This window comes from Gossypium hirsutum, chromosome D06, assembly GCF_007990345.1.
Source record: "Gossypium hirsutum isolate 1008001.06 chromosome D06, Gossypium_hirsutum_v2.1, whole genome shotgun sequence".
NCBI classification, from domain to species: domain Eukaryota; kingdom Viridiplantae; phylum Streptophyta; class Magnoliopsida; order Malvales; family Malvaceae; genus Gossypium; species Gossypium hirsutum.
In genome coordinates, this window is record NC_053442.1 from 9,573,703 (window position 1) to 9,601,064 (window position 27,362).

At 31.8% G+C, this 27,362-nt stretch overlaps 1 protein-coding gene across 1 annotated transcript; it reads right to left on the bottom strand.

Moving 5' to 3' along the window:
* Positions 1-14,976: 14,976 nt before the first annotated feature.
* LOC107901200 (probable inactive receptor kinase At2g26730) lies at positions 14,977-18,269 on the bottom strand. Its single transcript, XM_041095261.1, has 2 exons — positions 16,737-18,269; positions 14,977-15,933 (listed from the first exon to the last, which is right to left on the bottom strand). Exons 1-2 carry the CDS (start codon positions 18,028-18,030, stop codon positions 15,272-15,274), a joined length of 1,956 nt encoding a protein of 651 aa, XP_040951195.1. The 5' UTR covers positions 18,031-18,269; the 3' UTR covers positions 14,977-15,271.
* Positions 18,270-27,362: the final 9,093 nt, after the last annotated feature.

Genomic DNA, 27,362 nt, shown 5'->3' on the forward strand with positions numbered 1-27,362 from the left:
GTAGGTATCGAAATTCAATTTATTTTCTTGTGTACGGTTGTGGCTCTAAAATATCATTATTATCTTAATCATGTTGTTTTCCATTGATCCTTCAAACCTATTTAAAACTTAAAAACACTCATGAGTGATGACCCACATGACAGGGTCAGGGTATTAAAAAATTTTCCAGTTTGGCTTGAAATGAAATAAAGAAAGCAGCCTGGTTTAGGGTCGAAATTAGAAGACTAAACAGAGGTTAGGTCAAACGTTAAAACCAGATTAATATGCTTGTGGGTTACCAAAGAGTCTATTTTGAGTCGGTTCGACCATTTTCGGTGCACCCAATTCCAAAACTTGCTTTCCACAAAATCGCACGTGCTTCTCCTCTTTAATTTAGGTATCCCGCACTACTTGGCATTTTCACTATTTTCGCCATGTCTTTTACGTTCATCAAAATATGTATATACTAATATGTAAAGTTTTAATTAAGTCGAGTTTTAATTTTTTTTAAAAGAAAATGCTATTTTGAAGGTATTTTTATTTTTTTATGTTTTTATATAAAAGTAGAAAATATATATACATTATGAGATTTGAATCCAAAACATCATAAATTTTATTTTCTCAATTTTACCATCTCAACTAACGACACATTTAGTATCTACTAAAAACTCTATCACATACATATACGTGTAGAAACCATGTATTTAGAATACAAATTTGTGTGCATAATAAAATTAAAATGTATAAAAAATTAAATTAAATTAAAGTTTTGGTTGGGTAGTAAATTTAATGTTTTAATATGCAATTAGGGTGAGTTCAAATCCCACAATATTCATTTTCTAAAAAAAATAAAAAAACTAAAATACCATCAAATTATATAAATAATTCTGAATATGAAAAGATATTTTTGTCATTTCCCTAATCAAGTTGATGCCCAGTTGACTCAATCAGGATATATCATGTGTTCTATAAGGTGAAACTTGTCACACCCTTAACACATTTGTGGAGTACAAAAAACTCAAGAAGTTATACATCAAATCACCCTTGTTCAAATTGGTACCTTTGTACTAGATCATATCAAAGGTCCTCATTAATCATCTCAAAAAAGTTCTTCCCAGCCTCATCTCTTGCTACCAAAATGTGTCTGTTCCTAGTTGCCTCATCTCAAATAATATTATCATGGCTAGTGAAATTCTTCACACTACCAAAAGGAACACAAATGGTAAAGGATTTCTTACGGCCTTTAAAATTGACACGAGTAAAGCACTTAATAGGAAATTAGAATTCCCTTAAAATTGTTCTTGAAGTTACGGGCTTCAACTAACAATTGATTAACTTATTCCACTAGTGTGTGTCCACAGTTTCTTACCAAATCCTTATCAATGATTCTTTCACTAAATGTTTTAATCTAGTCAGAGGACTACGATAGGGGGATCCTCTCTCCCCATTGCACGATGGAAGCTCCAACCACCAATTGAAGACATTCATCATCTCCTCCACTCGATTTCCATCCAACAATAGGTCACATGCAATTGGCAATTCAGAAAAGAGATTAAACAATAAACAACTTGTTCTTTCAAAGTCTTTATTAGCTTCTCTTGACTCTAATCTTATTTCTTGCAAATGTATCACAAAAATGATACATGGTGTTAACTTTTTTCATGTTATCCAATTAATATTTAACACGCTGTGACGATGTTGTCATAATAATGTTATCATCTGAAAATTATAAAAAAAATTTTAAAATAAAAATATACAATTAAAATTTTTAAAAAAATACTTTTATAATGTTTCATAAAAATAAAAAAATTCCATTTTTTATATATTTTCATATAATTTATAAAAAATATATTTTATATAAAAAATTATAAAAAAAAATAAAACTTTAAATAAAAAATCAAATTCATGAAATAATTCGTTCAGTGATGTAAAATTTTGTATAATTTTTACTAAATTATAACTTTTTGCAGAAAATATTTTTTTAGAATATTTTATATTTTTTATATTTTTATTTTTTAGATAATAACATTACAATGATACCATTATTAACACGAATTAATTCATGCACAATTTTATGTAAAAAAATCTAATATAAATACTAATTTGAAAAATATATATAAACACAAAATAAATATCGAAATCAAATAGTATTTGGAGATGGCGAATAGGCATGTGCAAGAGGTTGCGCGTGACGTGCACCATCGAATAAGATGGTATGTTACACGAGGCTGTATAAAACGTGACGGATGCATGCAAACATCTATATGAAGACATACACCAAAAGCCAAACATAGTGGAAAGCAAAATACCAAACACTTTCATTTTTCAAACCCAAACCAGCCAAACCCCGTATCCATTTTTCACCTTTTGCCCGCTGCAGGAGACTACGCTTTCCAATTTTTATTTAAATTTATTCCACTGTATTTTTAAATTTAAAATAAATATTTATTTATTCATTAAACCACTCGATTAAGTTTGTTGGTATACATTTAACCAAACAAAAAAGTTTGTTTGTATACTAGAAATTTAAATTTCTTTTTGGTGAAAATAAAGTAAAACATTACAAAATACTAAAAAAAAAAACACACAAGAGAAATTTCATATAACTATAAGACCTCCTCCCTACCAAAGGCCAATTTAGTGATACTATCAGCTTCCATGTTTTCTTTTCTAGGAACATATTCAATTGACCAATCTTCCTCATTTTGCAAAATTTGTAAAATACGCCTAATTAACGTAGAATTAGACTCATTCGACAAAAACTCTTTGATAGCTCCAATAACTTCCAAATTATCAGTCTGCATCATAACTCTATCTTGTTGTCTTGCTTGTACCAATGTGCGGTTGAAGCCAAGTATCCATTCGCCATTATGATCTCTAAATACTCCACCAACAGCAACGCAACCTGTATCGATTTTGATAGATCTATCGGATCTTATGTAAATCCACCTTTTTGATCCACCATCTCCACTCTTGAGATAAGTCTCATAGAACTCCCTCCTTTGCAAACAAAAAAGTATTGGTTAGCCCAACTATGCGCACCTTTGACAATTTCCCTGCACTCCATGGCTCCTCTTGAAAGGTGCAAATATTTCGATTCTTCCATATCCGCCAAGCAACAAGGCCAAAGAAGTAAGACCACTTGACATTCCTCCCGGTTATATAGAGTCAATTTTCTAAGTTAGATTCAAGCCACTCCTACAAATTGCCTAAAAAGAAAAAAGATACCTTATTGGGTGGGATGATCCGGGACCATACATTTTTCGTTGCAACATAATCCCTTATAGCATGTAAAACATCATCCGTTTCATGGCCACAGATAAGACATCTTCCGTCGCTGTCCACGCCACACCTTAGTTGCTTTACTTGAGTAAGCAGCCGCTATTTGAGAACCAGCCAGAGAAAAACCTGAACCCTTTGAGGACCCTTAACCTTCCATGGAAACTTCTAAGCTTCCTTCCTAGGATTCCATGAACTCTCCTTAATCTTACGATAAGCACTTTTAGTAGAGAAACAGCCTGATGAGGTTCCCAACCAAGCTAATCTGTCAGGCCCTACTAAAATGTGTGGAGGTGGAATGCTAGTAATGCGTCTAACTAATTATTCTGATAACTAAACCTGAAAAAGTTCCAAATTCCACATTCCGTCATCTGTAGTCATCACTTTTAGGCAACAATCCATGATAATATTGGCACTTGTTGGGATAAGACTAATTAGTGGTCTAATCTTCGGAATCCAGCTATCCCTCCAACACCTAATGATGTTACCATCTCCAACAGATCAAAATATATTTTCTCTAAGCAAAAGTCATACCTTAGATAGAGCTCTCCAAAGGAATAAACAATTACTACGAGAGATACTGAAGGGTAAACCATCTTTCAGTTATCGAATCCCAAGCCCTCCACAAGTCTTTGGTTGACAAATCGAGTCCCAACTAACAAGAGCCATTTTTTTACTCCCTTCGGTCGATCCTCATATAAACTGTCTAACAATACTCTCAATTTCGTCTTATATTTCTTGCGATATCCTTAAGGACTGCATGAAATAGCTAGGAATTATGAGGACCAATTGTGCTAAAGTAACTCTGCCAGCTAAAGATAGTTGCCTAGCATCTCACTTTTGTAACTTGATTTGACATTTTCCATCACGAACTTTAAAGAACTAATGGTCACCCTTTCATGAAAAAAGGGAACTCTCAAATACGAACCCAAATTATGGACTATACGAAATCTAAGCATGTCACACAAGTGACCTGTCAAATCATCCTCCACTCATTTAGAAAAGAAAATGTTCATCTTATGAGCATTCACCCGGTGTCTAGAAAAACCACAGAATGAACCTAACAGATCTTTAATTAAATTAGCTCAGTTCACATTAGCTTTCCTAAAGATAACAAGATCTTCAGCAAAAAATAAGCGAGAGAGTGACGGTCCTAACATGGATAATCGAATGAGAGACCAGAGACCAAAGCTTCTAGATGAATTAATACTCTAACCCAACCATTCCATGCAAAGAACAAAAAGATATGGAGACAAAGGACACCCCTTACGAATGTCCCTAACTAGATTAAAATTTTTGAATAGGCGTCCTATTTCAAAGAATTTGCATAGTTGAGCTTGTGATGGCTGACATAATGACATTTCTAAGGACATCAGAAATGTTTTCCACTTGGAGGTAGGCATCTATAAATTTCCAACTGACCCAGTTATAGGATTTCTCCAAATCAATCTTAATAGCTATCTTTTTTTTTGTCTGTTTGCTTCGCATTGAGTGGATGACTTCTTGGGCCACTATAATGTTGTCTGTGATGCTCCTTCCAGCAATAAAACTGCTTGCTCTGGCTCTATAATTCTGGGTAAAACCACATTAAATCTATTTGCAATAATCTTCATGATCAATTTTTAGAGAACTAAACATAAACTTATTGGGCGAAACTGTGTAAAGCTTTCAAAATTGCGAACCTTAGGTATAAGCACAAGTAAGGTATTATTAAGCTTCCTATCAATAACCTGCCTATCAAAGATTTTCCTGACCCGTTCACAAATAGCACCCATAATCAACTTTCATTGACTCTAAAAAAAGAGTGCATGATACCCATCACTGCCTTGCATTTTCAAAGTAGTTATGTTACACATGGCAACCTTTATCTCTTCATTAGAAATTGCTTTGGAAAAGAACTAGCTGGTAAAGGTGCCGTGGATTCCAGAAGCTCACCATAGAATTTTTGAAAAAACCTGACTGCCTCAGACAAGAGTTGCTCATCCTCAAAAATTCATTCACCCTCTTTATTTTTCAAAGCTAAAATTTTGTTGTGATTTCTTCTCTGAATCGTGTGGGCATGAAAAAATTTAGTGTTTTGATTTCCAGATTACAACCAATCACACCTAGCTTTTTGCTTCCAAAACAGCTCTTCATGATGTAGAACATACTCTAATTCCTCTCGTATCTGGTTCTCTATATTACTTAAATGCACAGAATCAGATCTTTCTAAAACTCTTTGAACATTAGATAATCTCTGCTTCAAATTCCTCTTACCAACCCCAATAAAACCATACACAGAATGATTCCAAACTTTAATGTCATCAGTAAAAAATTTCAAAGATTCAGCCATATTACCTTTAAAGCACCATTTCTCCTTAACAAAAGTCAAAAATTTAGGATGATCAACCCAACCAGCTAGGAACCTAAAAGGGTGGCCTTTAGGCAAGTAAACTTCCAGCTTAAGAGATAGTAGCAAAAGTCTATGATCTGACTTAATTATCGGAAGGTGAATGACGAAGCAACTTGAGAATGATCACATCCAAGCATCATTACCAATTGCCCTATCAAGTTTTTCAAAAAGCCCACCTCGATGCCATGTAAAAAGGGGCCCCCTAAAACCCAAATCCTGCAAGTTAGACGTCTCAAGGAAATCATTAAAAAGAGGACAACCTTTCCTAACTGAACACCCTCCTTTCTTATCATTAAAAGAAAGAAGTGTATTAAAATCGCCAATAACCATCCAATGAATGTTGTCGGTCGAGATAACGAATATGTAGAGGCTCAATTTTGTCTGGCCTAACAAAAAACAAAGTCCATTAACTAAAAGTTCATTTACAAACCCCAATGACTCACACAAACCCAATCTGTTAAGCCATCTAACCTAACCCTCAAAGCCCAAACACCCAAAGCCCAATAGCTCAATAGCCTAAAACCTAAACAGAAAAAAGAAAATCCTAGAACCCTAAACTCCATTCACGCTGCAGCCTCGCCACATCAGCAGGCGTGTCATTCGAGGTCTGCCCCCCTCCTTTCACTAAAATTGCAAATCATGGCTCCTCATCGCCGTTTACCTTGCCACGAACACCTGCAAAAAAAAAAAAGAAAAAAGACAAGAAAAGGTAAAAGAACATATAGCAGAGACAAAAATAAAAAAGAAAAAATAAAATAGAATGATGTAATCATTTTGGCTATAAAAGCCAAACAGACTCGCTATAAACAAAAAAAAAGAAATCGAATATAAAAAACAACGAAGTTAAAAAAAAGACAGTTTATTTTATTTACTTTTTTATTTCAAAAAAATAAGAATAAAAACAAATTTTAAATTTTTACCTTTTAAGAGTCGTCGTCGAGAACCACCTCCAATTTGAGAAGCCTCGGAACCCTTCTGAGTTCCGTTGAGGGCCTTGTTGGAGAGGGAAGAAATCAAATGGTTTCTTCTTTTTTTTTTCACTGATCTCGACCTTTTTTGGATGTTTTATCCCTAGATCTAACTTTAAGGTTTCGAAAAGATTTTTAAAAAACGTCTTTATCATTTTTCGACCACTAGAGGCGGTGGTCACCGGTGCAGATAATCGGTGGCTGTAGCGGTGTGCGGCAACCTTGTGGCCGAAGAAGGAGAGGGGATTTGAGAGGAAAAAAAGGAAACGGAATAGCCTTTTTTTAAATAATAAAAATATTTTTTTTAACATTTTAACTTATATAAACCCCTCAAAACGATATCAGTTTGGGCTTGGCTTCAGACACCCAAAACGATGTCGTTTCAAGCCTGACCCAAATATTCAACCTGACCCCCTAGGATCCTCGTGTTTTCGCATGGAAGGGCTAATTTCTATTTTGGTCCTTTCGCTTTTTTGCTCCTTTTTAGTTTTGTCCTATTTTATTTTTATTTTCTTTATTTTTACCCTTTTTATTTTATTCTTGTGCAATTTAGTCCCTTGACCCACTGTGGACCCACTAAGGGAATGACACATGTAAATGTGGTTGGGATAATGGTGAATCTTATCTCCTGAAGTTGCAGTGGAGTAAGATGAAGCTACAAATCTTATACCCCTAAAGTTGCAGTGGGTCAGAATAAACTACAACAATAAATCTTATCTACTTGAAGTTGCAATGGAGAAAGTCGAAACTGTGACACTAAAGCCTGTCTTCCTAAAGTTGTAGCGAAGTGGATATATTGGAGTAGAGTAACCAATGAATTGAAAAGTGAGTTACTTGAAAAAGAGAAGCACCAGAGAAGTAGAGATGAAATAGGACTAGATAAAATTAGTCCTTTTTAAAGTCTTTGCTCCCTTCCCATTACACGACAATGAGCAAAGAGGGGCAACAGTATAGGCCCAATTTTGTCCGGCCCAACAAAACAACAAAGTCCATTAACTAAAAGTCCATTTACAAAGCCAAATGACCCACACAAACCCGATCTGTTAACCCATCTAACCTAACCCTAAAAGCCCAAACACCCAAAGCCCAACAGCCCAAAACCTAAACAAAAAAAAACCTTAGAACCCTAAACTCCATTCGCGCCGCAGCCTCACCATGTTAACAGGCGTGCCACCCAAGGTCTCCCCCTCCTTTCACCGAAATGGCAAAGCGCGGCTCCTTAATGCCGTTAACCTTGCCACGAACACTTGTAAAAAAAAAAGACAAGAAAAGGCAGAAGAACAAAAAGCAGATACAAAAATAAAATAGAGAAAACAAAATAGAATATTGTAATCACTTTGGCTATAAAAGCCAACAGACTTGTTGTAAACAAAAAAAGAAATCGAATACAAAAAAAAACAACGAAGTTAAAAACAAAAAAAAAAGGTAGTTCATTTTTTTTTATTTCGAAAAAATAAGAATAAAAACAAAGTTTAAATTTTTACTTGTTAAGAGCCGTCGTCGAGAACCACCTTCGATTTGAGAAGCCTCGGAACCCTTAAGGGTTCCGTTGATGGCCTCGTCGAAGAGGGAAAAAATCGAATAATTTTTTTTCCTTTTTATTTTTCATCGATCTCAGCCTTTTTTGAGTGTTTTATCCCTAGATCTAACTCTAGGATTTCGAAAGGATTTTAAAAAAAGTTTTTTTTTTATTTTCTAACCACCGAAGGTGATGGTCACTGGCGCCGATGATCAGTGGTCGTGGCGGTGTGTAGCAGCCTTGTGGCTAGAGGGGGAAAGGGGATTTGAGAGAAAAAAAAAGAAATGGAATAGTTTTTTTTTAAATTGATAAAAATTATTTTTTTAAACATTTTAACGTATATAGACTCCTCAAAACGACGTCATTTTGGGCTTGGCTTTAGACACCCAAAACGAAGTCGTTTCAAGCTTGACCCGAATATCCAACCCAACCCCCCTAAGATTGGTCCCTCTGTATTTTTGCTCCTTTTTAATTTCGTCCTATTTCATTTTTATTTGCTTTAATTTTATGCCTTTTATTTTATTCTTGTGCAATTTAGCCCCTTGACCCACTGTGGACCCACTGAGGGAGTGACACGTGTAAATGTGGCTGGGATAATTATCTTCTAAGTCTCTGTACTTTTCTATCTCATTTAATCCTTTATTTTTTGGTTCCTTATAATTTAGGCTTTTAATTTTGTTATATTTTTAATTTAGTCCTTTATTTCCTTTTTCTTTATTTTTTTTTTGCAGTTCACGCTTTAAATTCTGTTTAAATTTTAATTCAATCCTTTATTCATTAAAGTTAGCCCCTTTATTTCCTTTTTTTAAATTTTGAGCATTTACAATTTATGCTATTTACATTTTTCCAATGAATTTCCCGATTATTTTATATTGGTCATTCATTTTTAATTATTGATACTATTGATATTATCAAGTGATTATCATTGCTAATATTATTTTTGTTAAAATTTTCCCAAATATCAATATTTTATATAATTATAGTATTATCAGACTTTTTTAAATCATTTCATTATTATTATCTACTGGGCGTCGAAACTACCAAAAATAATTCCTACAAAAATAACTCTAAATAGTAGTAAAGAGTGATAGTAGGGTCGAGTCTACAGGGATTGATATTATAATCAACTTTCACGTTTAACTTTTGATTAGAATTTCTATCGTGTCGTGTCAATAGTCGTGCCCACGACTCCAAACGGAACTGCTGAAAAATAAACATACAAATTAGGGGAGTTTTGAAATGTTTAGAAATTAAATAATTGAAACAACATAAATAAATAATTAAATAAATTGGAAATTAAATTAAATTGAAAATTAAATTCAGATTTTGTAATCAGAGATAATAAGCCTTAGCCCTAGACTCGGTCGATTCTAGATTTAGAATCGATCCTCGAAAATTGATTTTCTCCTCCAAACAATAAGTTGGTTATAGCAGTTAAGAACGTCCTAACCGCCAATTCTTCCTCTCGTAGCTAGTCCCCGTACGACCTGCAAACCAACATTTACCGATTATCTAATCAAGATACACACGTTCCTGATTCACGATTCCAGCAACCTTGCACTCTGAAGAACCCAATTCGGATTGACAGCCTCAACCGCGTGGGTCGTTTAAACCCGATCACTTCTCCTTTGATTTGTTCTCGAAGATCCGAATACAGCACGACCGTCTTGTTTCCCCAACTGTCCGCAAACACAACTCCAATCCAACGCGCTTTTTGACTTGAAATTGAGTTAACTTTAAAGGATTAGTTGTCAATTTCGATACTTAGGAAAAATGTGAATACCGATTGGAAGGATTTTTAGTATGGATATGTATCTCACGATTCCCGACTGAAAAGAACACCAACCTAAAGCTAAGATGGAATTTAGTGAAGCATGGATTTAATCATGCTTTGGTTGGCTATGGATTGGATTTGAATGAAGATGATGGAAATTGGGAAATGAAAGAACTTGAAAGGCAATTAAACAAATTTTGGAAGAACAAACAAATGAAATTGGAAGTAACAATATGTTAATCATGCACCAAATAATTTCTATTTAATTCCAAATGAAAATCAAGTGTAAAATGTAATGTGTCTTTCGCAAGCCACCTTAAAGCCCTATTTATATACATAACATTTACTAAATTTGGCTTTAACCACTCAACTCATAATTAAAATTTAATAAAAAATAAAATCAGATTTTTTTTCTAATTTTGGCTTTTACAAAGTCAAAAGAATCTGATGAGTCCTTGGCTTTTTCACATTTTTTATTCGGCCTCACTTTATTAACTATGTTACAATTTGGTCCTTTTCTGCTTGTTTTTGACTCGTAGTATCCCAATTGCATCCTTGATAAGATTAAAACATAAAATCACTAATTCAACAGTGATCAATTCAAAAATTACTTGAATTAAACACAAAAAGTCATGCAAATTAACATGTTATCATTATCATTATTATCATATAGTATTATTAATTGAATATTTTTATTATTATTGTTATCATTATTTCTTATTATTGTATTCACTATAGCATTGTCATTTTATTTCATTATTTATGTTGTTATTTTGTTAATACCATAACTTTGCCATAATCGTACATTGTAAATATTGCTACATACACTCATCTATTTTTTGGCTAAGCGTATAAAAAATAATAAAAATCGAGGCAATGTTCGTTATTTTCAGGATTCGAGGAGTCATGCTCCTAACTTATGGAGTATGGCCTTTTCCTAGAACCAAAATAACCAATATTTAAAATTCAAGACACATAGGACTTAAGTAATAATCAAATGACTAGTATTCTTGTTTCCGAGGATTCTAGATATCGTGTCCTAACTTACGGGACATGATCTTTTTTCTCGATTAACTCGAAATAAGAAGGCCATTTTCATAAAACTTAATTTAGTTAGCGATAAATTAATCAAATCATGCAAGAAGGGAATCATATCTTTTTTTTTTGAATTCTCAATTCTTGACACTAAGACATCAAGTAATCAACTAGGTACCAATTTTGGGCATTATAAGGGTGCTAACCCTTCCTCATACGTAACTGACTCCCGAACCCATTTCCTGGATTTTGTAGACCGAAAATCATCATTTTAGTAAATCTAAAATTTTATTAAAATGATCAAATTTCGAGGTGATCCAATCACACCTAATAAAAATAATAGGTGGCGACTCCATCTTCGTTTTTTGAAATAAAAAGTCGATTTCCAAAGAGGTTTCGACAGAATAAAAGGTCTACTCAAAGCATTCTTCTCTTTTGCCTATCTAAGCTTCCATAAACAAAACCAATATGAACAAGCAAAACAAAATTAGACCTAAGAACACGAATGCAAATGAATTGGGGATTACTACATAGTATCTCAACATAAATCGAGTTTTCCAACCCACCCAAAGGCCTCTAGAGAATCTAATAGTCTCAACCCTGTGAGAAAACTGAAAACCCAAACTAGAAATAATTTTGTCAACTTTGAAATCACTTACCCTCGTCTCCAATAAACTAATAATATCAGGTTTATGCTCTCTATTGTATTCACGGAATATGCGAGGAAATTTCGGAATAGCACATCCCTGACAATTCCAAGAAAAAACTGTCAAATTGATAAAAAATATATAGAATAGAAAAGAAACTTACTTTTTAGAGATACGGATGCGCAGGTAACCACCCAAAATACACCTGATTGCTTAAATGAGCTATACTACCCATATACACACCTGGGCACTGAGTGCCAAGCCCATAGGCTACACATCCCTCAAAAAACACACCTAAATCTTCTTAGAGATAAACTTGGTAATCCACAACAAATGTTGGATTCTGGTACAATTAGTGAATGTCCCGTACATCTATATCACATCTCATATAAATCTTGTACAGCACCGGGATAACTCTATTTTCCAATTGTATCCTATCATATGTTCATTTGGGCTCAGTACACATATCAAAATAACTCTTTACAATTTAGTCTTTTTCTCACATTTTGTACCAATTTGTAAACAATTTAAAATATATTTAAATATTGTAATTTCACAATTCAACTACAACCATTACATGAATATACTTAACTATACCGTATGAACTTACTAGACTAAAATGGCAACAAGTGAAGTGCAAGGGACTAATTCTCAAATTTTTCTTTTCCTTGTTTATCTAACGATTGATCCGATTCTCGATCTATACAGTAATTCTTTTTAAATTATTAGTTCCATTTACCTTATAACATCTTATTCAAGGCATAAAACAACTTAATTTCATTTTACACAATTTTATTATAGTTTTGTATTTTATTCAAATTAGCCCCTAAAATCAAAACTATCATATCTTTCACATTTAAACTCCGATTTACAATCTGATTTCAAATAAATCATTCTAAAGCCCACTAATTTCAAAAATTTTATGTCAAATTTGAAATATTTTCATTTTATCCCCTAAACTCAAAACTAAAACAATTTTATTTTACATTTTAGTCCATAATCAAATCTAAGCTTACAACCAAGCTATTTAACATAAAAAAAAAACCATCAATGACAACATTTCAAAACTTTAACAATTTTATGATTTAATACTTAGCTTAGCTAGATCAAGTTACAACGATCTCAAAAATATAAAGTTTTTTAGAATCACTTACCATGCAAGGATGGAAACCTGGCAAAATTTTCTAAGATTTAACAATGGCAGTTCGGCCTTGGAGAGAAAAAAGATGATGAATGGCTTTCTAACTTTTGTTTTATGTTTTTATTTTACTTTAACATCTCTAATTACTAATTTAACTTAAATTTTTCACACATAATTCATTAAAAATTTATGCAACAACCATCCCACTTATTTAAAAGTGACTAATTTCCACACAAATTCTTAAACAAAACCATTTAAACCTTTTTAACTAATAAAATTCAATAGGGATTAACTTTTACGTTTTTTTTACAATTTAGTCTTTGTACCTTAATTAACCATCCAATCACTAAAATTTTAAGACCAAAATTCAATTCACCTATATAACAACTCTGTAAATATTTAATAAAACTATTTACAGGTTTGGTTTACGAAAATCAGGTCCTGATACCTCAGTTTCCAAACCACTAACTTTAGGGTCGAATCACTTGTAATTTAATTAACTGTCAAATTACCAAATTTATCATATCAAAGTTTCAATATAGCACTAATATTGACTCGTAAATATTAAATAGTAAAATATTTACGAACTCACTCATCAAAATTAAGATTCCAAAATCCTTATTTTCGACACTACTAAAAACGGGTTGTTACAGTAGCGATGGCGCCAACCAAACCAATAATTAGGTTTGCCAGTGAAAGAAAAATAACTAAACCCACAAAGGTGATCAAAGAGAACCTCTCACTAACATCAACCCAAATGAGAAAGAAGGAGAGGGGCAAGATTCTAATGCTTACTATGCCAAGAGAGAAGGAAAACAAGTGAAAAAGATAAAAAGGGGAAAAAGAGGCCAAGTGAACAATGGAGAAGAAAAAGGGCAAAGGCAAGGTTCGGATGCTTACTATGCCAAAAGAGAAGCAAAAAAAAGAAAGAGAAGAGAAAAAGAGACCGGATGACAACTAACACACAATAGATTGTGCTGAGAGCTACAACAAGAAACAATGATTTCTTGAAGTTTCTTAAGAGAGAGTTAGAGAGCTTTTATGTACATGTAAAAAATTAGTTATTGAATTTGTCCATTTCTATCTAGTTGGTACCTAATTTTTTTCATCTTGTTAATGGTCGAACTTGTATTTTATCACCTAGGTTGGTACATTTGCACTAACATTGTTTGTTTGTGTTGATGTGACTTTGATAATTAATCTGACGGTGACACATGGCAACCTCTAAATATGTCACGTGGCAAATATAAATTATAAAAAAATAAAAAATAGTTAAAAATATATAAATTAATAAAAATTATAATTCTTTTACATCAAGAATTAACTTGAATAAATGGTTGTCTAGATACATTCAAATTCTTTTTAGATGTGTTTTCAGTAATTTTATATATTTTTAATTTTTTTTTGTAAAATATCAATTTCTTAGGATATTATTATTTTGAAAAATATATATAATATAAAATTATAAATTTATGAAAATATATACAATTAAAAAATATATAAAAAAACCTATAAAATTTTGAAAATATATAATTTATAATTTATAAAAAATTAAAAAATTACGAATTTATGGGAAATATATAAATATTTAAAAGAATTAAAAAAATTATAAAGTATATATAAATCTATAAAAGAATGGTTATGGTTGTCCAAATGACAATCATTTGTGTACATTAGGAAATTTTTTTATATTTTTATTAATTTATATATTTTAATTTTTTAAAATTTATATACTTTTAATTTTAGAATAATAATATAAATAACCTGTTATTTTATAAAAATTTAAAAATATATAAACTTACTAAAAAATACATCTAAAATGAATCATACTTTTTATTAATTTATATATTTTTAATATTTTTTAACTTTTGTTTATATTTTTCATGTAGCATTATCACATTGACTATCAATGAGACGGTAATATAAACTAACGATATTAGTATGAATATGCCAACCTGAATATACCAACAAAATCCCAAAAAAGAAAAAAATTCTAACTAAATATAAATCAACAAATTCAAAGCAAAATATATATTAACCTTAAAAAAATTACAATTTTGATATTCTCAATCTAAGGCAAAAGCAAGAAATGGATGTTTGGTTTGTGTTTTGAGCTGACCTTTCTCAACTCCAAATTACCAAAAAATATAAAAGTGGATGCATTTGGCATTCCAAACACGAGGTTGGAATTTTTAGATGAAAATTTCGACTCCCCACTCCCCTTTCACTTGGCCATTTGCAATAAAAACAAAATTATTAAATAAAATTACAAATACCAAATTTTACACCCCAAACATTTGGTTAATGGGACAAGACACAGGAGTTACAGATTACATTAATGGAAAGAATTAAATAAAACTAAAATGCGTTTTCCAATCAGTTGATGGAACTATCCAACCTCCAAAAACAACTCAAATCCCCCCTAATCTACTTAAAAAATAATTTCAAAGGACAATTAAGAGAAGAACTAAAACCCCAAAAAATAGAAAAAAAAAATATCACAATTTGGAGCAAATGACCACTTTGTGCACATTATGCTACGGTGTGGAGGATCTAGGTGGGGTTCTAGATTCCGTCGGAGTATGACCGTCGGATCCTTTTGACCGATCATCAGACGATTGTCGTAATCCATCGTCAGTTTCACTTCGATTCATATCTTCAATCATTCGTACCACTTCTTGCATTGCGGGTCTTTGATCGGGCACAGTTGATACGCAAGTCATCGCAATTTGTAACAGCTGCACCATTTCCTCTTCAATGCTATGATATCTCATTAACTCCACATCAAAAACCTCTGCAGTCCATTCCTCTCGAACCACAGATTGGACCCAACGAGGGAGATCGATCCCCTCTTCCCCTAAAGATGCTTGATTAGGTGCTTTGCCTGTTAATAATTCTAGTAATAACACTCCAAAGCTGTAAACATCGGACTCGAACGTAACTTTGCAGGTTTCAAGTATTTCAGGTGCTCGATAGCCTGCAACACGGCTAGGAGGAGTGGTGTTGCCAAAGAGTGGATTGAGACCAAAGTCGGAGATACAAGCTTTGTGGTCTGATCGTAAAAGAATGTTGGAGGATTTAATGTTGCCATGTACCAGTTTTGCTGAAACATGGAGGTGTTCTAAGCCCCTAGCCGTGCTTAATGCTATCTTCATTCGGTTGTCCCAGTCCAGCGGTGTTCGGCCTGAGCCTCTGCTGCCTGTAACATTTATCACATCATGACGCGGTTTAATTCATTACCAAACTACTAACACACAACTGTTGTAATTTGCCAACTGGAGTGGAGGGTGCAATTTTCTTTATTAACCAAAATGTAATTAATGGTCAATCAGATATTATTAACTCATTATTTTAATTAAATCTACTAATACTAAATTACATCATGCCTAATAAATATATTTATTAAAAGTTTATAAAATTCATTGTCACGGTAATTATTGAATTTTATAAAAATATAAAAAAAATACGATCATAAAAATAATCTCTTTTGTATATAAAAAAAAAAGATAATTTAATAATCTTTAAACTGAATTACTGTTCGGTGGACTCAAAATTTTAAATATAAAGTAAGGTATTAAAAGTTTTTATAAATATAAAAAACATTAAATATTATTTTTATACATTCATTATACTAAAATTTTGAATTGGAACAGCAAACTTAAAAGTGTTTTTCCCACTGGTTTCTTGAAATGAAAGGGAAGTAAGCTAGTGATGAAGAAAGCCTTTAAAGGAACCCACAAGTGTTTTTTGATTACACTGCAAAAGGAGTCATCATTTCACCAACACCCATGTCCCCATCAATTTCACTCATTTGGAACCCTCAATACTATATGTAAATGTAATCAGAGAAGAATGAATTATGAAATGCACGTTGCATTGAAAGAAAAATCAAATTATCTAAAAAAAAATTTAATCCTCAATATGATTTGATTTTTTAAGCATTTGCATGAAAGATAGCTTCTTAAGCCCGGAAAAGAGATGAAATGAAACAGAGAAGCTTACCGTGAAGCAGGGCAGATAAGCTACCATCATGCATGAAGTCGTAAACCAGCAATTTCTCGTCTATGGCGTAATAGAACGCTCTCAATGGAACCAGATTTTCATGTGTGATTTTACCCACCATTTCCATCTGCATTTCGAACTCCCTTTTACTAACCGCCACGTCTTTTAACCGTTTAACTACCACCGTCGTCCCTTCTTCTAGCACCGCCTTGTACGACGTTCCCACGCTGCCTTTTCCCAACACTTCCGCGGATGCCCTCAACAAATCCTCCAAATCGAAACTGTAAATCCCGCCTTCAAAGAACACCAACTTGTTTCTTTCCCCTTCTGTGGACGGCCCTCCGATTATTTCATCTTTTGAAGACGAAGTTCCCGCCTCCGCTGACGGAACTTCTCGTGTTGTTATCGGCGTAAAAGGCTTCTGCTGCTTCGGAGGCCGTCGTGTCCGTTTACAGAGGCAAAGAATGAGGACTAATAATAACAATAGTGCTACAATTGCAGACCCCACGGCAATGCCAATAATGGCGCCGGTGGAAAGCTCCCTGGACTTCCTACTGGAAGTTGTAGGGGGAATGGGCTCGGACGGAGATGGAGCCGGAGAAGGGAAAAATGGGTTACATGGAGGTAGTGGGCGTCCACAAAGACCGAGGTTCCCGGCAAATGATGATTCACGGAATTTAGAAAACGAGCCGGGAATTGAACCGTTAAGGTTGTTATTAGAAACATTGAAATCATCTAAACCGTCGGTGTTGATGGTCGGGAGAGAACCGGAAAACTTGTTGTTTTGCAAGAAGAGCCGGGTCAATTGTGTTAAATTGTTGACGGCGAAAGGGATTGGACCGGTGAAATTGTTAGAAGAAATATCGAGCCGTATCAAACGAGTCAAACGAGTCAGACTAGGAGGGAAGGGGCCGGTGAACTCATTATATTGCAAATAAAGGCTACGGAGGAGAGTGAGGTTGGAGAAGTCGGCAGGGATGGGACCAGATAAACGGTTGGCTCGTAGACTTAAAACTCGGAGTTGGTTTAACCTACCGACTGTGTTGGGAGGAATAGAACCGACGAGGCCCACACCTGGGAGACGAAGAGTGTAGACGAAAGAGCGGTTCGCATCGCATTCGACACCGACCCAGTCGCAGGCTGAGGTGGATGAGTTCCATTGAACCCGGTTCTCGTGTTTGGTCTGTGAAAGGAAAGCAAGGAGAGCTTGCTTGTCTTCAACTGGTTCCGAGCTTACTCCCAAACTTAGCACCAGGACTGAAACTAAAAAAACACAGACAAAATTCATTACCATTTTGGGATTTGAATTGAAAAATGAGGGGGAAATGCTGCTGTACTAAGCCGTTAGTTTTGGTCGGCTGCTTGCAAGAAGCGGAAATAATTTCCGGTGAGAAGCCATAAAAGAAAGAGAAATGAGACAGAGTAGGGGGATCACGAGTTTATAAGGTTGAAACAGAAATAAACCCGAGTTAAAACTGAAGGGGAGAGAGAGAGAGCCTGGAGTTGGATCGGCAGCCTTTTATTTTTACTTTCCATATATTGCCCCACCCATTCCCGCTCCTCCTTGAAATATAATTTTATTAAAATTTATAAAATTATAAAAAATCAAATTTTAATAATTTTTATATAAAATAAATAATAAGCTATAATGAATTTTTATATTATTTTAATATTAAATAACATTAATATAACTTATTTTAAATTAATCAAATATTTTCAAATATATATTATAGTTACATTAGTTTTTCAATTTATTAATGATTGTTTGAAGAAATTCATTATAAATTTTAAACAAAAATTAATATTATAAAAAATATTATAAATTTAATATGCGCATAGTAATACAAACTAGCTATTAACTAAGTTGATACTTTTTTTCCTGATATTTCACTCAACACCTTTAGATTTAAATTGGCATGTGTCTTAATAATAATAACAATTCTTTTTAAAAGAAAGGGAAAAAGTAAATTTATTTTTTAAAAATTTAAAATTAATAATTTAAAATAATAATATTTTTTTAAAAAAATTCCAAGTTTTTATAATATAAATTCCATGTTTTTTAAATAAATTCGAGTGGGAGATAAAAAGTCATACTAACACAATCTAAAATGTTCTTAAATTGATAATTAAACAAAATTTTGATTAATTAGAGAATTAATAAAACTTTCTCGAGCATAATTAAAAATTCAAGTATAAACTATTTGGTATTTTGGTTAAATATATAAAAATTGCATTTTAAATTTTTGTACCCTTAAATATTTAAATATTTAAAATGACTATAAAATTTTATTTTAAAACCTCGAATTAACTTTAGAAAATATTTTTTATATTATTATTTGAAATTATAAATATATATAATTGCTAGAAATATATGTATAGAATGAACTTGAATAACCATTTGCTTAAGTTTATTGTACATGTGAAATAAAAAAATTCCTAAAATTCAACAAAAATTCAAAAAACTAAAAATTTTCTAAAACACCTAGAATTTATTTTAAAAATAAATTATATATTATTATTTGAAATTATAAAAAAATATAAAATTACCAGAAATACATGTTCATAATAAACTTAGACAAAATGTTGTCCAAATTCAAATGAGTCTAGACAGTTGTTTGTGTATCAATTAAAAAGATTCTTAATATCTTAATATTTTTAAGAACAAAATTTTATTAAATTTTGAGACATGTGACAGCATTCTATTGACTATGAGGCCAAAATCTAACTGTGTTAGTCGGGTATCAATAAAATGTACCAACTTGGTTAAGGGTTTCGAAGTGTAGGCACTAGATAAGTTCACAAAAAAGTTTTGGTACTAAATAAGTACAATTTGCCAAGTTTAGGGGCCACAATATATCTTAGGCTTAAATGTCAAAAAAGCCCTTCAAAAATGATTTTTAAAAAATCTATTGAGCCCCCTAACCGAAAGTGCACCAAATTAAGCCCTTTGAAGTTATTTTTTTGTCCAAGCTTTTGACGAGCCATTAACTTGGCGTTGACTCAGCAAAGTTGGACACATGTTTAGTTATGAATAGTACATGTGTTATTATGACGTGGAAATAATTTGAACAAGTGGAAAGAGCATTTTTGACACGTGAATTTAAGAAGAAGAACCATGATTTAAGGGTTAAAATTTTGGGTTTAGGGGTCACCAACCTCATCAAATCCCTAATCTAATAAAGAAGCGCAAAACAAGACAAAGGCAACACATTTTCAATCAGAAACGAATAAAGTAGACAACACTTGTGCTATTAACCTCTATAAGCATAAAAAAAAAATCAAACCATCATGCATAAATCTCCCTCAAACTAAAGAGAAATAAATCATCACAATAATGAACCCAAAACTCATATACCTGCTAGAGGTGCTCATGGGCCGGGCCGGGCCCATAAAAAATTTTGGCCCGGGTCCTAGGCCCGGGCCTAGCCCGAAATATGGGCCTGAAATTTTGCCCAGGCCCGACCCGAGAAAAAATCATAAGCCCGGGTCCGGCTCGGCCCGGCCCATTTTTTTAATAAAATACCAAAAATTTATTTTAAAAATTAAAAAAATTAAAAAAAGTATTTTAAAATTATTTTAAAATTAAAAAAAGTATTTTAAAATATTTTAAAAATATTTTAAATTTAAAAAAGTATTTTAAAAATATTTTAAAATTAAAAAAAAATTAAAAAAATAAATATATTTATTATATCGGGCCGGGCCCGGGCCAAAAAAGTTGTGCCCGAGGCCCGACCCGTTTTCTAAACAGGCCTCGTTTTTTTGCTGAAGCCCATATTTCGGGCCTATATTTTTACCCAAACCCTCCCATATTTCAGGCGAGCCGTCAGGCCGGGCCGGGCCGCCCGGCCCATGAGCACCTCTAATACCTGCTAATCCTTTTCTCAGCAACAAGCATATATCAATCCTAAACCACAATTGAAGCGAATGACTCAATGTTAGGATTCGATATGATTAACAATTCCTCTCAATTCAAGATCGGGGCTAATTCAATTTCAGTGTTCATTTGAAGTATTTTAGGGTTCGATTAAACTAAGGCAACTACTTTGCTTCGATACCAGAATCTTAAGTTTCGATTGAAGAGATTTTGGGTGGGTTTTGAATCAATACTTGATTTAGGGTTTCAAAAACAATGAGTTTTGAGTGTTAGCTTAAGAAATTCATATGTATTGACAATTAGGATTCTTAGGAGTTTTTACTTTTGCTCTCAAGATTTTGATTTTGATTTTTTGAAGAATATAAAGCTCTCAATCCTCTTCCTCCACTAGCAGGTTTTTTCAGAAAACTCCATTTATTCTGGTGTGAATGGCAGGTAGGCCTACATTTCTTGGTTTCAATAGGACTCCTTACGAGCGTTGTTTCTATCTACTTTTATCTAAAAATAATCAAGTTATTAATGATTGGACGAAACCAAGAAAAAACCCCTCACGTGCGAAATTATAGAAGATCCCCTTTAAGATCAAACAATTCCATCGAATTGAGTATGATTGTATGTGTGATAGCATCTACTATACCAGGAATATCAATGAACCCGATTATTGCAATTGCTCAGGTTACCCTTTTTTAGTTTAGCTTCCAGTTAGCTTCTAGAATCTATTTCTTAGTTCAAGGTCCCTCTTTACTAACTGGAATCAAAGAATTAGTAGATCTGTTCCGCCCAAAATGGGAATGGGCTGAGGTTATGAACTTATAATCTATAATCTATAATTTGATGATCGAGTCGATTCCATGATTATAAGTTCGTTCCATACCGAAGATTTTGTTTCAAATTAGATTTTCTTTTATTAATTAATGTTTTTTCTAACTTAATAAAAACAATTCATTTTTTTATTTTCCATGCCATTAAAATTCTTTTATTCAATTTTCATGTTATTAAAATTTTACTTTAATAAAATAACATGTGTATCATTCATAACGCAACACGTGTCCAACTTTGTTGAGTCAACGTCAAGTTAACGACCCATAAAAGGCTTGGACGGAAAATTAGTTTCAAGGGGCTCAATTGGATGCACTTTTCGTTGAAGGACTCAAATGATTTTTTTAATTATTTTCGGAGGGATTTTTTGGCATTTAAGCCTATATATTAACCCATTTAAATTTTGTTTTACAAATTTGGTCGTTTGTACTTAATTGAGTACCTAAACTTAGAACATGTCACATGCTTTAATATCTTCTTTATAACACTGTTATAATGAGATGGCATGACATTGACAACGAATAATACAATGTCACATGCCAACTTCAATTATGACGAGCAACAAGCATGAATAAAAAATGGGTTATAATGTAAATTTGCCACATTATTGTAAGTGAATATTGATATTTGTCACTATATTTTATTTTGATTTATATTTATCATTATACTTTAAGAATATAAATAAATTACCACTCAACTTTTTATGTGATTGAACTTTGCCATTAAAATTTGAATTTTTAAAATTAAACTTTACCACCAACTTTGATTTTTAAATTAAAATTTACCATCAATTTAAAAAAGATTAAATTTACCCTTTAATATCATTTATACTTATTATTTCTATAAATAGACTTTGGAGAAATATTGTAAATATTCCTATTTATCAATAAATAATTACTTCTCTTTTGTTCTTAAGATGACATGATGCACAATTTTCAGGGATTTTATTTATTTATTTAATGTTTCATATTTAGAATATTTTTTTGTTAGTTAATTTGAGATTAATCATAATTATTTTAATTAACTTCAATCTTAGTTCGTTGGTTGGTTCTTTGGACTAAGAAGTAGATAGCCAAAAGATAAAGAAAAAGGAACCACATGGGAGAGGATTCAAATTTGTGCCTCTAATCCTTTAGGATTCTTCATTACCCGCTCACTTGATGTAAAAACTTAAGCATTTGAGCTCACGCCTTAAGTTCAATATTCGCCAAGGCTACTCATATGTTTCTACTATCACACGCCATGAAATGTATAGCTTGTTTATTCCATCCCATATGTTTTCTCCCCTTGAGTTTTGGTAATCTTGTGAAAGAATAATAATAATAATAAAACCTTATGATTTTGAGGTTTCTTTTAAACTAGTTTTTTTAGTTGTATTATGCATGATATTTCGATGATTAAAGATTTTATTATTAAATTATTTTTATTAAATATGTTTGAATTTTGATTAAAATTGTGATAAAGAGTGTTGTTAACCTACTATTGTTGATTAAAGAGAAATTTGATAGGATCTAATTGGGTCTCATTAACCTGCTATTGTTGAATGATTGGGTTTTAAATTTTAAATTGTATTATTTATTAGAGCATCATAAGACTACAATTGTAACACCCCTTACCTGTGTGAACTCAAGCAACAAATGTTACATTTAACACTGAATATGCATTTATGATTTTAAACACTTTTAATAATAATTTCAAGAACTTATTACATTTTTAGGAACTTAATTAGGCTATTAATCAAGCTTAAATTGCATATAAATTTTGTTTCAGGTCTTATTTAATTCGAATAAAAAATTTCAGTCGCAGGTCAATATGTCTCAAGACCAAGGCCTACATATCTCGAGACATTGCCATGGCACTGTAGAAGTTTAGCTTCGTTGTTGCCCTATCTTGAGACAAAGTCCTTTATGTCTCGAGACATGGCTTAGTTACTTTAGATTTTTAGGTTCGAAGTTTGTATGTCTCGAGACACACTTCACATGTCTCGAGCCTGGGATAGGGGACCTAAAAATTCTATTTACAAACACATCCAAACCATACCAAAATCATTCATAATCATTCCAAACACAAACCATAACTCACACCAAATAATATTTGATATTTACTCACCAAAACACATCAAACACAAGGGTGGGAATCAATTAGTTCCCAATTTACTTGTATAAACATTCACCTAAGTACATGTCATATACTTAAAATAAAATAGTGCTTAAAACAAAATAGTGGAGATAACATACTCTTCTCCAATCTCATAGGATGTGATAAGATGCGATGAGACTGACCCTCAACAAATCCTCACTTCATGTTTTTACCTACGGCTTAGAAATAATGCGTTAAGCTTATGAAAGCTTAGTAAGTACAACGAGAATTAAACGTACCTTTTATTAAATAAATGAAAACACAGTTCAATAGCATTGTAACAAATAAGTATATAATAATTTAGTATTAGAATTTGCATACTATAACTCAATCATTATAATTCCTTTCATTATCATTCCATCACTAACACATAATCTTGTCATATTATTCTTAGCTTTTTTTTTCTTTTATTATTCAACGAAGGCCCAACGTAGACTTAACAGAACACGTAGGATATACAGAAATAGTACCGAAGTGCTATAACAGAACAGAATAGCACTGGAGTGCCATGTCAGAATAGAATATCACCGAAGTGCTTAATCAAAACAAAGTGGCACTGAAGTGCAATGTCAGAACAAAGAGCATGCTAAGTATTTTCTAATAGCATGTCATCTATATCCCACTAGTTCTCATCATGTTTACTTGGGCAATTATATTAGAATCAACTTCATTTTCACATTTCGGAATAGAATTTTTATATTTTGAATTTAGTTCAATTTAGTCCTTATTGTAAGAACTCAACAAACAGAATAATTGAATTTATTTGACACATGGAACATAACTCACTATCTTATAAATTTTCATAGCCACCTTAGGTTCGAAAAGACTACATGCCTACCTAACAGGTACTTGGAGAATAGTACATTTGCCTATAATTTATCCCTTTCATGTATAAGTCTCCAAGCTAGTTTCATGTTTTGAGCTTGGTTATGGTATTTCATAACTCTTAGACCTAGCCCTCCATTACACTTTGCTTGGGTGATTTTATCCTAGCTTATAAGATGAATCTTTCTAGCTTCCTCACTTTCCCCCTCAAAGAAAGTTTCAATGGATTCGGTCCAAGTGGTCTCAGATGCTCCTAGGAGGAGGCGACACTACATAAAGTCAAGATAGCAATGATCGTTCCTTGGATAAGAACAAGTCTTTTGGTGGGAGAGAGAATATCAACCTTCCATGAGCTTAGCTTACCTCATATTCTACTGATGATAAACTCGTAATCTTTGCTTGAAGTCGTTTTGAGTGGATAAGTAACCCAAGATATCTACTCAAATCGGTGATTTCTTTAATATAGAGAGCATCCATCCCAAAGATTTTGGAGCACCTTCAATTCTAGGAGAGAACATAACCCTTGATTTCTAAAAGATGATACTTTACCCCGGTTGTTCATTTCCCAAGTCTCTTTGATGGCATTCATAGACTTTCGAACAACTTTCACAAACAAAACCACATCATTCATAAAGAAAAGGTGTGACAATATTGTCAGATGTAATTTCAGCGATAGTTATTGTTTCTTTTTCTTTTTTTTCATGTATCACTCATTTATCTTGACAAAGCAATAAATAAATTGTAATTACTCGATGTCTTGCTTTTTAGGTGCAACTTTAGAGTTCTTTGGATTTCACTGATTACTAGAAGATATGGTCATTCCAACATGATATTTCAATTAAAAGAACATATTGGAATGCCCACGATCTTCTTTTATACATGTATAAACAAAGCACTTGTTTCTAAATATTTTATCAATTTGTAAATCTTTTATCAAGTAAAAGTGAAAAAGCTTTCTTCTTTGGGTACAACTAATGTCAAAAACTTGTTCATTATGCATAGCTTGGTAGTTTATTCGAACTACAAATCCATACAAGGAAGATAGAATTGAGAGCATTAATTTAAATTTTCATTACCTTTTTAAAATTGTGGGATATCAATTTATTATTTGTAACTTTATATTATGTTAAAATTTATATAAATATAATGCTTCAAACATAATCATAACACAAAAATATTGCAATTCATAAATTATCCTTTCAATCGTGGGATCCTAAAGCAAGGCTTCTCTCCTTCAGCATGTGCTACAACTTTTTTCTTTCTCATTCTTTTAAAGGGCAAAAAATTTTGTAGGACAACATTTTTCCGGTGACCATTTCCCATAAAAGAATTTGGTTCACTGGTTGGCATGTGGCACCACCAATTTTTATTTCTTACTAGTACGGTTGCTGCCACACCTCGCATTACTTATTTATTATTAAATTATAAAATAAAAAGTTTAAAGTCATAATATGCTCAAAGTTATTGTATTCTGGGATTTAATTTTTATACTTTTAATTTCAAAAAATTACTTTTTAAATTTTAAAATTTAAGTCTATTTGTTACCACCATTAAAATTTTTATAGAGTATAGACTAGTTTAGAAAAAGTTTGATTGATATCTAGTCGAAAGAAGAAGAAGAAGAAGAAGAAATGTTATATATATTATGTCATGCTATTGAGTGATTCCTTAATTTTGTTGGTTTGATATTTTGAAATAAAAAAAAATACTCCTTTGGTATCCATGAAACCAAAATGACACTATAATGGACTTGAATTTAATAGGGAATTTTAATGATGTTAACAATTCTTAAAAAAATCAGCTCGACATTTTAATCAAAACAAAATATTTAGACTAACTAATGACACTATAAAAGTTGAGGCATCAAATTATGTCAAAATTAAAGTATAGAGATTAAATCTCAAATTTGTGCGAAATATGGGGAGCAAAACTAAAATTTAGCTATTCTTATATACTCTTTAAAAAGTTGATGGATTAGAACTGAAATTTAGCCATAATTTTCTATGACAATAGAAAAGAAAAAAAGAATGGATATGTGTCTAAATTATGTCAAAATTAAAGTATAGAGATTAAATCTCAAATTTAAGCTAAATATAGGGAGCAAAAATGAAATTTAGCCATTCTTATATCATCTTTAAAAATTTGATGGATTAGAATTGAAATTTAGCCATAATTTTCTATGTCAAAAGAAAAGGAAAAAAAGAATGGCCATGTGTCTAAATTATGTCAAAATTAAAGTATAGAGATTAAATCTTAAATTTGAGCAAAATACAGAGATCAAAATTAAAATTTGACCATACTTATATAATCTTAAAAAGGTAGAGGGATTAGAACTAAAATTTAGCCACTATTTTTTTATGTCAAAAAAAAAGGAAAAAGAATGGACAAGTATAGAAATTAAATATCAAATTTGAGTGAAATATAAGAATTAAAATTAAAATTTAACCATTCTTATATAATTCTAAAAATAGAAGGGTTAAAACTAAAATTTAACCATTATTTTAACATGTAAAAAAAAGGAATCGACAGGTGTCTTTCAAGATGGGCCTTCGTTTTATATATAGTAATATAGATTTTATTTTATTATCTTACCAAGAGTGTGGTTGGTTTTAGCATGGTTTTAAAAAGTCATTTGAAAAAAAAAATTGAAAAGTTTAATTTAAAATTTAAATTTTTAGTACTGGCGTGAAAAAATAGTTTTGAAAAATAAAATGTTCATTTCAAACATGATTTATAATGTAAAGTATATGCATTTAAATAATGTTTAAATTCATTAATATTATAATATTTCAATAAAAAATAATTTATTTTAACTTATTATTAACATTTTTATATATAATATATATTTTAAATCTTTAAAAGTAATTAATATTAATTATCTGTAAAAATTAATTTGAATATACATAAATTATATTTTAAATATTAAAATACAACCATTACAAACTTAAATATACAATGTGATAAATTTC